General features: G+C 36.3%; 2 protein-coding genes across 3 annotated transcripts in view; one reads left to right on the forward strand and one right to left on the reverse strand.

Moving 5' to 3' along the window:
- Window positions 1–1710: 1710 nt before the first annotated feature.
- Window positions 1711–7010, reverse strand: tlr22 (toll-like receptor 22). Its single transcript, XM_056446686.1, has 2 exons — window positions 6951–7010; window positions 1711–6114 (listed from the first exon to the last, which is right to left on the reverse strand). The coding sequence occupies exon 2, from the start codon at window positions 6027–6029 to the stop codon at window positions 3162–3164; it is 2868 nt and encodes a 955-aa protein (XP_056302661.1). The 5' UTR covers window positions 6030–6114; window positions 6951–7010; the 3' UTR covers window positions 1711–3161.
- Window positions 7011–8767: 1757 nt separating this feature from the next.
- ddx52 (DEAD (Asp-Glu-Ala-Asp) box polypeptide 52) overlaps window positions 8768–13405 on the forward strand; it is a 55574-nt gene continuing 50936 nt past the window's right edge. For both annotated transcript variants that reach the window (XM_056446124.1, XM_056446123.1), the window contains exons 1-6: window positions 8768–8875; window positions 9580–9793; window positions 9886–10010; window positions 12107–12292; window positions 12376–12519; window positions 12607–12718. In XM_056446124.1, coding sequence (XP_056302099.1) covers window positions 8789–8875; window positions 9580–9793; window positions 9886–10010; window positions 12107–12292; window positions 12376–12519; window positions 12607–12718 — 868 coding nt within the window. In that variant the 5' untranslated portion in view covers window positions 8768–8788. The remainder of the gene's footprint in view (window positions 8876–9579; window positions 9794–9885; window positions 10011–12106; window positions 12293–12375; window positions 12520–12606; window positions 12719–13405) is intronic.

Consider the following 13405-nt stretch of genomic DNA (forward strand, 5'->3'; position numbering starts at 1 on the left):
CAATTTCAACATTCTTGTTTTTCTGAAACAGGACAAAATTGAACAAGGAGACTTGACCAGAAAGCAGAATAGATGTCACAAATGATATTTTACACTGCAAAAGTGCTTTTCTTACCTAGAGATTTTGTCTTGTTTCTAGTCCAAATATCTAAAAATTCTTAAATCATCTTCTAAATGTGTCAAAATTAAGCAAGTTTTTCCTTAAAACAAGGATAATAATCTGTATTTTTTTTCTGTAATTATTTCATGCAGATTCAGTGATACACAAAGACAAATTTTTTCTGAAAACAAACCAGTATTTGTTACTTGTCGAGAAAATGCTTCCTAATTTAAGAATTTTTGATATTTGGACTTAGAAGCAAGACAAAAACTCAAAGTAAAAATGTTCATTTAGGCTTTAACTCAACTTGAACCAAACGTGTAGTTACAACACTTTGCCTTTGTAGGGAAAAATTGTTCAGTACATTCTGAAGAGTTGCAAGCAGAAATTTGACACACTTTTACTCTTATTTTGAACATATTTGTATATCACTTTTCTGGAGTTTCAGGATTCTTTTAATGAACTTCTTGTGAGAGGATTTTGTCTGTGTATGTACAGGTTTTACATTCTCATGACAGAGGGATGATTTTTGAGAAAAGAGCCTTTATCACAGGACTGTTTCCACCCCCGGGTCCTGCTGTGAGGCTTCAGTGTGTGGGCTGAACATCAGCCCACAGTGACCCCATACTGACCACTTGTTGACCAGTTGATTCTTAGCATTTCAAACATGCTGAATAAACATACTGTCCGGTCATCAAAAGCTTTAAGACAAGGCTTTCATTTATATGTACAAAGTATTCGAATTTGAGGTCTGTAATACATTTTTTTAACATTACTTTTATTCAGCAAGCATGTGTTTAAAAAAAAAGTCAGAGTGAAGACATTTATTTTTGTATACATTATTTTTAAACATCGTTTGTTTTAGTAAACAGCATATACAGCATGAGTGAATATCGAGAGCAGTGAGGACATTTCTAAAACTAAAATTGCAACTAAAACTGCTGTTATGTCCATACAAGAATCCTAAAAATCTGTCTCATGGTTGCCTCAAAAATATGAAGTGGGACATTAGTTTACAATGACTGTTACACAAACAATTAAACATTAGTACACTCCCAGTTGTATATATGGTTTGTGAGGACTCTCAGTGGGCATAATGTATTTTATACCATAAAAACTGCTAATTATTGATTTACCCCTAACCTTAAATTCAACCCTTACATGAGATCTGTGGCAAATTTTGAATATCAAAAGACCTCGTTAAGTATGATTTTTAGACATTTAAGTCTTCCTAAACCACCTTAATAGAGTCTAGCAAAATCATACATATGCATGTCATTATTCATTCATTCATAGTCCCTTAATTCATTAGGGGTTGCCACAGTGGAATGAACCGCCAACTTATCCAGTGTATGTTTTTCACAGCGGATGCCCTTCCAGCTGCAACCCAGTCCTGGGAAACATCCATACACACTCATTCACAGTCATACACTACGGCCTATTTAGTTTATTCAATTCACCTACAGCACATGTCGTTGGACTGTGGGGGAAACCGGAGCACCTGGAGGAAACCCACACCAACCCAAACCCACACCATGGGGAGAACATGCAAACTCCACACAGAAATGCCAACTGACCCAGCTGGGATTCAAACAAGTGCTCAACAGTGCTCAACAGTGCTAACCATTGAGCCACTCTGTCGCCTGTCATTTTACAATTTTGTATAAAAATTGTAAAACACATAGTACACACAAACACATCTTATTACATATTTTTATTTGATATTTTCTCCCAAAATCTAAAAAAACCTTTAAAAAAATGCATTTCCTATTTTATTTAGACTAGTACTACAAAATGCCCCCCAAATACTGTGAATACTGTAAATGACTGTCCAGCTCTTTATTTAGATGTTGATGTTGCGTTGATTTTTTTAAAGCATTTTGCATAGTCGCACTCAAAGAGTGTAACACTTTTTTTATGTGCAGCACATTTCAAAAGTTTAGTCTGTGTTAACTTAAGGAAAAATGCTTATTGAGGAATCTATAGGAATAGCTGCTAATCAAATATACAGTATAAAAGCTGCTAATCAAATATATAACTGATTATATTGAAGTAAGTACACAACATATTTCCTGTGAGCTTTTAGTTTTTGTATAGTTTTTTGTTTGTTTGCTTTTTGCAAATGGAACCCATGTTTCTTATCCAAAAACAAGGTTTTCTTTATCACAGTACGTGGTCCTGTAATTGTAATTGTGCCCTCTAGATGTCATTTTTGGACATGATTATATAAATTCACCAAGCACATACTGTTAATAAAAAAGCATAATTATATACTAAAAGTCTACTTTACATAAACTGAATGGATTTGCAGTTAAAAGAACAGCTTTGGGACAATATGTTTACTGAACTACTTCCCCATTCGGTCACACTTTATTTTGATGGTCCTTTTGTTGAATTTAAGTTACATTGCATCTCCATCCCAACAAATTTTGATTAGATTAACAGTAGGCTGTTAGGTTGGTGTTAGGGTTAGGTTTAGTGTAAGTTGACATGTACTTGCAAAGCTTCTTATAGTCAGTTAAATGTCTGTTGAAGGTCTGTATCAAGAGATATTAAGCAGGCAGTCTACTAATACTCAAATGGACCATCAAAATAAAGTGTTACCCCACATTCTTAAAAAAACAGCCTATATTTTCAAAAAATTCATTCATTTTCCTTTGGCTTAGTCTCTGTTTCAGAGGTCACCACAGCAAAATGAACCACCAACTATTCCAGCATATGTTTTATGCAGCGGATGCCCTTCCAGCCGCAACCCAGTACTGGGAAACACCCATACACACTCATTCATACACACACCCGTACACTACGGCCAATTTAGATAATCCAATTCTCCCATAACGCATGTCTTTGGACTATGGGGGAAATCGGAGCACCCGAAGGAAACCCATGCTGCACGGGGAGAACATACAAACTCCAAACAGAAATGCCAACTGACCCAGCCAGGACTCAAAATAGCGACTTTCTTGCTGTGAGGCGACAGTGCTAACCACTGAGCCAATGTGTTGCCCTATTTTCAAAACACATGGGTAAGAGTACCATACACTATACTGTTCTAATACCCCTACAAAATGGAGTTCTCTGATTTATGACTGTCTTTGGTCTCTAAAGCCATTTTTAGCTTTTGCCAGAAGATCTTGTCATCTTCTCCAGGTTTGGGCCAGCGGATGTAGGTTCGCTTCTTCACCAGTTTCCTCAATCTGTGGTACGGCGAGAGCTGGTGTGTGGGAATGTCCTCCAGAAACACCAGGATCAGCACATCCTTCTGCTCATCGAAGAGTCTGAAGCTTGCGACCTGCACCTCGTTGGAGCACCAGTTGCTCTTCAGGTAGTCCCTGGTGATCAGACAGATGGTTTTGCGGCTGCTGTAAATGCCGTCAACAATGTTGTCTATTATTGGCCTCCCTGGTTCAAAGTCTCGGTGATGGAGGCACAATCTCCAACCTTGCTCTCCTTCCAGTTTAGGAATGAGTTCCTCCATTACCCAAGCCTCATCTAAGGTGTTGTAGGAAATGAAAGCATCGTACTGGAACGCCTGACCGCTCTGATTCTTCTTACTGTCGTAAAGAAAGGCCAAGAAGAGGTAATATGTATAAACCACCTGATAACGCAGAAAATTCCAGATAAATGACAACAGGAGGGTGAGGATGACCAAAATACTGCTGCAAACAAAGCAGATGTAGTCCCAGTTAAAGGTGCAGGAATCAGTGTTGAATTCAGCCAAGCTTGTGCCTCGTAAGGTACGAGGATAGCTGCATGTGTATCTGCTCAAATAATACACTTGTGTGGATTCATTCTTCTTGGCCCAGTCAATGAAAAATGCATTGTTACAGTCGCAAGTGAATGTGTTGTTCTGCAGGTCAAGGACTACCAGTCGAGGCAGTGATTTAATCAGAGTTTCGTTGATGCTGTCAATCTCATTCCCAGAGGCTCTCAGGGTTGACAGTTTGTTGAGATTTGCATCAAGTAGGAAGTTGAGCGAGCGAAGCTGAGTTCTTGAAATAATGAGTTTGGTCAGGTTAGGAATGGGGTGGAAGAGCTCGGGTGGGATTGCATCGTCTTCTCGCAGAGCGTTCTTGGAAAGATCCAAAAACCAAAGCTGTGGGGTGAAATTGAATATGTAAGGATTTAGATGATTTAGATTTGTGTTTCCGATATAAAACATCTGCAAACAGGATAAACCTTCAAGAAGATTTGAGGGAAGTTGTCCGATTCCACGCCGCTGACTGTACAGGGACAACTCTCTGAGATTCTTCAGGTCTTTAAAAAGAGGGTATTTCAATTTATCGTTTGCAAATGAGATGCTGTTGGCAAACAATTCGAGGTTTTGGAGGTTGGGCATGCCCGAGAACACATTTGGGTGTGTAGTTAATGTCTTCCCTGTTATTTTGTTTGATGACAGAAATAGAGAGGTCAGGTTCTCCAGTCCTCCGAATGCATAGCCTTCGATCTCTGAAATCTGATTGTCTTCTAAAGACAAATTGTTTAGCTGTGGCAGATTTCCAAAAGTGTGATTTTTGATTAGGCTTAGCTTATTATAACTAAGCTGCAGTTCCTTTAGAAAATATGGCCCGTTGCTGAAAGCATCATCGATCTTCAACAGATTATTAGTTCCAAGCCTGAGTACTTCAAGACTCTTGAGGTCCTTGAACAAACATGATCTAATGGATGAGATTTTGTTACTGTACAAGTACAGTGTTTGCACCTGTGTTAAATTGGCAAAGTCATCACAGGAGAGCTTGTGGATGTTGTTTCTACTGAGATCAATGAACTCCAGACTGGTGAGAATTTGAAAGGAGTTTGTAATTCGGGTCAGTTTATTGATTTGCAGTTGCAGTTTTTTCAGTTGCTTGAATCCTCTGAACATACTCTGGGATAAATTGGATATTTCATTACCTCCTAAATCTAATTCGCTCAGCTCAGAACAGGGATCAAACATGTGGTTGGTGAGGTGTTTTATTTTGGTTGCAATTAGCCGCAACACTCTTAGCATCGGAGAACATGCGCTAAGCAGAAGGCTAGTCTTGTTCAACCGAATGTTTCCATTAAGTCTGATTTTATTTAGTGTGTTGTTGAAGCTCTGAAGCACATTATCAGCAGTCTGAAGTGACATGTTTACATTCATGAAGTACAGTGTTTTCACTGAAGCCAAGTATGACTTTTCTGTGACATTCCATGCCATGGTTCCATTATGACCGCAGTAGGATAAATCCAGGTGATTGAGAGTTGGAAATATATTGTTTGTGAGCTGAAATGCTGTGAAACGGTTGTTGGACAAATCAAGCCTTTTTAATGACAAGGGGTTTGTTGACAATTCAGAGGAGTTAAAAACATTAAAATAGTTGCTTCCGATGTACAGTTCCTCTAAATATAGCGATGCAAGAACCGGCTTGACGTTGTCTATATGACGGAGGTGGTTTTTGGATAGGTTTAACACTTGTAAACTGTGAAGTGTGCTGAAAGCTGACTCTTGGATGACACTGATATAATTGCGATCCAGTCGTAGCACCAGTAGGTTGGTTAGGCCTTGCAACATACCGTTTGGCACTCCATTCAATCTGTTGCTGGCCAGATTTAGATCAGTTAAGTTAATAAGATTGTCAAATGCACCATCTTGAATCTTAGAGATCTTGTTGTTGGATGCGTTCAAGTACTGTAAGTTTAATAAAATGTTAAGGTCTCCAATCTGGATCTGTGCAAAAGAATTAAAGGAGATGTCTAAAATCCAGGTATTGTTGGGCACCCGTGGAATTGTGAAGAAATTCATTTTGTAGCAAAGCACTTTTGGCTGTGTCTTGATGTCTTTTTGGGAACTGCTGATTGTACAATTCGTTAAGGAAAATGTGCTGCAAGGTGAAACCAAAGCACAGATGGCGATACAAAATGTAATTTGTTGTAGCGATCCCATGCTTTCTCTTGATTTCCTTTTCATTTCTCTTCAAATAGATTTGCCTTGGTAAAGTCTTTACATGTTTTTTAAATACAAGCCTTTCACCCAGCCTTCTAGCAGCTTTTTCCTACAACAAATATAATAAAACAAATTATTTAGTTGTACCAAGTCAAAATAAATACAAAATATATAAAATGTAAAACAAACTCAAAATAAAATGTAAAAGGTGCTAATTAAATTCATTCATTCATTTTTCCTCAGCTTAGTCCCTTTATTCATCAGGGGTCACCACAGCGGAATGAACTGCCAACTTATCCAGTATATGTTTTACACAGCGGATGCTCTACCATCTGCAACCCAATATTGAGTAACACCCATACATACTCATTTACACACATACACCACGGCCAATTTAGTTATTTCAATTCACCTATAGCGCATGTCTTTGGACTGTGAGGGGAAACCGGAACTAATATTTAAATAATTATGTGAAATCAATGAATAAACCTTAACCATATATAAACATATGATGCTATTAAAATACATCAAAAGGTTGTTGTTATCATGATTACTGTACAATGATGAAACAAACTATTCTTGTCACAAGTATAACAAAGAATCTTATAGCGCAACCTGAAATACTTCATTCCAGCGACATGAACACGAGCAGCAGAATCGTGTTGTTTTTGACATTTGTACAGCATGGATAGTGCCCAAAATAAGCAGTTGGCAAGAAAATAAAATAATATTAATGAATAAAATATAAAAAATATTTGATAAATAAATCAGAAGATCTCAAATTTAGGAGAATTACAATGTGTGATAAATATGTAGCCACTTGGCATATATTTAACATCTAATAATCATTTTAGTCTAAAAAAAATCTATGTTTTCATTCATTCACACTTAAACAGAACAGAATATAACAGAACAGAACAGAAAATATTAGAACAGAACACTTACAATGTGCCTCCAGCCGCACGGCTTCATACACAGAAATGAAACCCATTCTCCCAAACTCCCACAGTATTGTGTTATGCTGTAACAGGAAGTAAAGTAGTTAATCCGATGGAGAAAAAAAGCAGAAGTAAAACCCATATCTAGCATGTGCACATCCTGTAAACCCATAGCTCCATATATGTAATACTCTACCTGTGACAAAGGCTATGTAGTTTAATCTGATTACTCTCAGATAAACTTTGATACTTTCTAATTATTATTTAATTGTGTACAGATACATGTGCATTTGCTGGATTAATTCATACAGTACTATTGCGTAATTTAATTTCTGCTTCTGTGTGTGCACTCAGTAAGGACTATACAGAGAAGTTTTCTCATGTGACTGAAAGCTTAATTTCCTTCTGTCATAGGAAGACTTTTATTTCTGTTAATGATCTATGGCTCTGGAATGCAGTGTGTAAACTCTCTCTGGCTTTCACTCCTTCACTCGCTTCATTTATGGAATCAATAAAATACACAATTTTGTGATAAAAAAAAAAACTGTTTTGTTTGTTTGCTGGTTATGTTAACCCAGCAAACAGAGAAAGTTTTTCAAAGTTCCCATATAATAACACTTTTGGAGCCAAAATGAGGGAGAACATTCTTTGTAGGTCCTTTTTTTTTTTTTTTTTGGTAACCAAATCTAGCCCTCCATTTTATGACAGCTTATTGAAAATCATTCTCCTAAAATATTTATTTTATATATATTTAGCTATTAATTTAGCCTATTCAAGTCCTGTGAAGAGAAGATGCCAACTTAGAGGTCTCCATAATCTTGGACCAGGCCGTATCCTGAGCAAATGCTGTGGTGGTCATGGAAGAGTGAAGAGTATGAGACTGATTCCTGAAAGACCCCAGTGACAGACAAGTTTCCGCATTGATCTTGTGAGCCAGCCTAAACACCCGCCAGTGACAAACTCACACCTGCAGTTCTCCACAATGGATGTCTAGTGTTCTCCAGCATCCAGTGCATAGACTGCAGCTCTGCGCAAGAAGTTTGGCCAGAGGGGTAATGAGCCTGGTTTCTCACAAGGTTTTTTCTTCAGTTTTGTCAATTAGTGAAGTTTTGTTCCTTGCCACTGTCGCCAAAGGTGGTTTGAGACTTGTGGAGTTGCGCATTGATGAATTTCCTCTTCAGTGTTTGGACTTTCAGTAGTGAAAATTAAACCACACTGAACTGAACTAAACTGAACTTCAACTCTGAAAACTGGACTGACACAGTTTCAATTTAGAACTTCTGTATTAGGCTGCTTTGTCTAAATTGTAAAAGCGCTATAGAAATAAAGATGAATTGAATTAAATTAAACTATAATCAATTTATATTTTAGCTTAAGAGAATTAAAATCAATTAATTGATAAATAATTTCAATGTTTCAGTTTATTGATTTATTACAAAATATTGAAATATATCCCAAAAGAAAGTTTATGCATACGCTTGCACACTATTATAACAGTAAAAATCCACAAATGTACCATATTATAATTTCATTCATTCATTATCTTATATATATATATATATATATATATATATTAGTAGTGTAGTAGTAGTAGTAGTAGTAGTAGTAGTAATAGCCGTAGTATAATGATTGATGTTACACGAATGTATTATTAGAGTATAAGAAAAGAAAAAAAAACTTTAAATGACTTATAAACACCTTCTGGCCTGGGTGTTTATTAAAAAGGAAACAGCGCTCTCTTGTGAACGACCGACAAATGAAAAAAAACGAGGCGAAATAATCAAACGCCGAATGCGCGTTAATGATGAAAACGCTATCGACTAGTCACGTCTGTACGCAGCATCAATGGACGCCTTTGACTTGTTTAGAAAGCTTGGGTCAGGAGCAAAGTTTGATTTAAAAAGGTTTGCAAAAGATGCAGAGCGATTTAAGGTAGGTTTGGTGTAAAGTACACAACAGAGCTAACATCTGTTAGGCTGTTGTTTTGTAAATACAAAGGAATGCGTAGTTTTCAACCTGAAATGCTCCCACATGGCTAACATGTGTTTTCATTTCCCATTGAGTGTCCATGGGAATGCTAATGCTAATGCAAATAAAGCCAAGTAGCGCAAAAAGAGTGTTCGTAAATATAATATTATTATTATAAATACTATTAGGCGTTTTACACGTTTTAAATTTTACAATTACGTCTGCGTTGTACATCATATGTCATGTAATTTGGGATTTTAAAGGTATAGTTTACACAACAATCTGAATTTACTCATTATTTACGCACTTTTAAGTGGTTTCAAACCTTTACGAGCTTCTATATTTTATTGAACACTAAAGAAGATATTTTGAAGGGAGCTGAAAACCATTTACTTTAACAGTAAGAAAAACATACTATGGGAGTCAATGGTTACAGGTTTTCAGCTTTCGTCAAAGTCTCTGCTTTTGTGTTTAACAGAAGAAAGAAACTCATAAAGGTTTGGAACACAAGTAAAGGTGAGTAAACAATGACAGCTATTTACATTTTTTGTAAACATGAATTATCCCTTTAAACAATGTGTTTGTTTATGGGATGCTATTTAATTATAATTGTAAATAACTACATGCTCATTTAATCACTGCTAATTCTTATGTAATTCTCCTCGAAGCTAGGAAAGTCTCAGAGCAAGGACAGCTCAGATCAGCTGGCCGGAATAAGCTTTTTTGGCAGAGAAAAACAAGAGGACACATTTCTGGATTCCAGACCAAATGAAGATGATGCTGAAGAAGAGAGAGAAGCGAGTGGTGAAGAGCAGAAACAGGCTACAGAGTCAGTGAAAGCTGCTCGAAAGAAAAAGAAAGGAGCCAAGAGAAAATCTGAAGGTAAAGCGTCTTTCAAGCTCTTCAAATATATTTTTATGTTAGGGTTTTATTTCAAACCCCTCTTTCTCCATTCTGTTGTGAAACAAATGCAGAGCCTGAGACAAGAGACGGAGAAGGGATCCAATGGATGTCTTTGCAAAACAAGATGAAAGAGCCAAAGCAAGAGTCGAAAGACAAGCCTTCTTTAAAAAGGCTAAAGCAGCTTCATAATGAGAAGGTATGAAGTGAGTGTTTATGTGCAGAGAATATTTCACATTCATTTTTTTCAATAGGAATATTTTAAATGTCTGTTAAGGGATAGTTCACCCAAAAATGTCCTAATTATTTACTCTCCCTCATGTGGTTTTAAACCTCTATGAGTTTCTTTCTTTTCTTGAACACAAACAAAGATATTTTTAAAGAATGCTGCTTGCTGGCACACATCAACTTCTTTAGTGGGAAAAAAGTACTATTGAAATCATTGGGTGCTAGCAACCAGCATTGTTCAAATTATCTTCTTTTAGGTTTAACAGAAGAAAGAAACTCAAATAAGGATAAAGGTGAGTAAATTATGACAATTTTAATTTTTTCATTACAAGTCCTGAACAAAACTAACCAGTTATGACAGGGCCGACCCAAACCTTCAGGAGCCATAAGGAGAATTTTGTTTGTAGGCCCATCAGTGCAACCAATATCACTAAACTATCTTTTATTTTTTAGACACAATAAATCTAAAACACCCATTATCAATTTTTGCTGACGTTTTGCTGTTTGCATCATACCATTTTTTTTTTTTTTGTAAAAGGGTTTATTCTGCAAAAACAACCACCTAGATGTACATGATCTCTTTTATTACATGGCTACTTGCTACAAAAACAAATAATTACACACAAATGGTTGATCTGAGCTCTAATTTACTCTGTAATAATTTAGTATCTCTTTAATAACTTACTACTTTTATTATTATTATTATTATTATTATTATTATTATTATTATTGTCACAAGATGGCACCAAACATTTTTTTTTTTTTTTAGATTAGATTAGATTCAACTTTATTGTCATTACACATGTACAAGTACAAGGCAACGAAATGCAGTTTCGGTCTAACCAGCAGTGCAATAGCAGCAAGTGCAGGATACAGGTATAAGTTATAAAGTGCAGTTATAGAAAAATTATAACAGATTACAATAAATGAATATATGTACAGGATGCTATTAATAGCAGAAGTGTGCAGACAGATAAACATAATTACAAATGTCCATGTGCAGTGGGTATGTACAGTTCAAATAAGTGAATCAGTGCAATGAATGAATATGTGCAAACTTTAAATGTGCAAATGTTAAATAGTGCAGTGATTGTGAGGAGTATAAGTTAGAGGAGTGTGGGGGGTGTATTGGGGGGCAAAAGAGTCAGTGAGGGGCAGAGTTCAAAAGGAAGACAGCTCTGGGGAAAAAGCTGTTCCTCAGTCTGCTGGTTTTTGTCCGGGGGAGCCTGAAGCGCCTGCCGGAAGGCAGGAGAGAAAACAGTCTGTGAGCAGGGTGAGAGGTGTCCTTAAGAATACTGCGTGCTCGGCGCAGACAGTGTTTCTTCTGGATGTCCTCAATGGCTGGCAGTGTAGTCCCTGTAAACATATAAATATGGAACTGTCAAGATAATTCATAGTACACTGCCTTGTAAAAAGTAAGGTTAAACTGTTTTCAGTACTAAAATATAAGACAGAATTTTTTTTATTATCACCAAATTTATGAAACAAGCATTGATTTTTTTTATTACAGAATTACATATCCAAGAAAGTTATTTTGCACTGAAGGCAAACACATTAATCTAAACCAGCTAAATAATATGTTGTATTATAATAAAGGAAGATTGCTAAGCTATTTGCGGATGTTTAATCAAACATTAACTTTCTTTCTATGTTAATTAACTAGCCAGCTAATGTTAGCTTGCAATATAGCCTAATTGTTTATATTAATTTTCACAAAGCATTTATCTGATTTGTAATAATTTATAAGTTTCAGAAAACAAAAACAGATGAAAGCAGCCCACACCAGCAAAAAACAAAAAATAAGCATATAAATATGGTTATGAATGTATTGACTAATAGCCAAGATGATATATAGTACACAGATGAGCCTGTGGTATTAGTTTCAGCGGTTGTTATCTGGCATAGCTTACTTTGGAATTCTGTGATTTACCAATCAGAATCAAGTATTCCAGAGAGCACTGTAATGTTAATTATTAACCAGTAGTGAGTGTTAACAATAGGATCTGTGCTCACTTCTGTAGATTTTTTTAAATTAAATGAAAACTAAATAAAATAAATGTGTTTTAGGTGAATCGAATACGGCATCAGAACCGGATTAATGTGCACGGAACAGACATCCCAGATCCCGTTTCCACTTTTGAGGAGCTGCAGAAAGAGTATGATCTGGACCCACGAATCATACACAACATCAAGGCCGCGGGTTTCCAAACTCCGACACCCATTCAGATGCAGGCTGTTCCACTCATGATGCATGTAGGACAGATTTCAGTTGCATCACAACTAAATCAATTTGCTTTCTTGATCCTAAATGCTCTGCATCAATGTGTTTATTTCAGAAAAGAGAGATCCTGGCGTGTGCTCCTACAGGCTCCGGGAAGACCATGGCCTTCTGTCTGCCACTGCTTGCCCACCTTCGTCAGCCCCTCAATAAAGGTTTCAGAGCCCTCATCATCTCCCCCACCAGAGAGCTCGCCACACAGGTGAACGTCCAGCACACCTCATCAAACCATACACACGCTGACAACTGTGTGAACATATTGGCTGACTGTGTGTTTGTGTGTCTACAGACTCACAGAGAGCTGCTCAAGCTGTCAGAAGGAGTGGGTTTCAGAGTTCACATGATCAATAAAGGAGTTGAAGCTGTGAAAAAATATGGGCCCAAGTCTGCAAAGAAATTTGGTATGTGTGTTATTTTGGTGTGTTATGTTTCCACCTGGTTTTTACCTGGTTATTCTATAACTGTTTTTTAACCCGTTTATGACCTCTTTTTAATTCAGGGTGGCCACGAGCCCTTAAGATTTTTTAAAACAAATGTAAAAGCTCTTCATAAGACAGCCTAAACAACACTAATGTGTCGCTCTTTATATTATCAAAGATCAAATGGTCTTACAATGTATGATGAACGTAGTGACAATCAATGGGAAAAACATTAAATCATAACACAATTACATGTTCAACAGATACAACACTTAGTAAAAAATATTAGGCTGTTCTAAATATACTAAACAATGAAAAATGTATAATATCATGATAAATCCAAATAATACAAAATCATGTTTTATTTCCAATGTATGAAGTACTGCCTTACTTGCATAAATGCATACATATGTTTGTATGTGTGTATATGTGTGTATAATATATGAAAGTGTTTGCAAAATACCATGCCTTAGATGAAAACTAGCCATGTTCTTTTGAAATCAATAACACAAGCAATGGAAACAAAACTTTTCTGTTAAATATCATTTTGATTTCAGCAAATACTAAGAGGACTTACTCCACCTCTTCCTTAGCATGGCAGTTTTTCAAAATTTTTTTTTTCAAAAGTTTTTACATGGAGTGTCAATAAAAAAATTGCAAAACTCAATT

Source organism: Danio aesculapii, chromosome 21 (genome assembly GCF_903798145.1).
Source record: "Danio aesculapii chromosome 21, fDanAes4.1, whole genome shotgun sequence".
NCBI classification, from domain to species: Eukaryota; Metazoa; Chordata; class Actinopteri; order Cypriniformes; family Danionidae; genus Danio; species Danio aesculapii.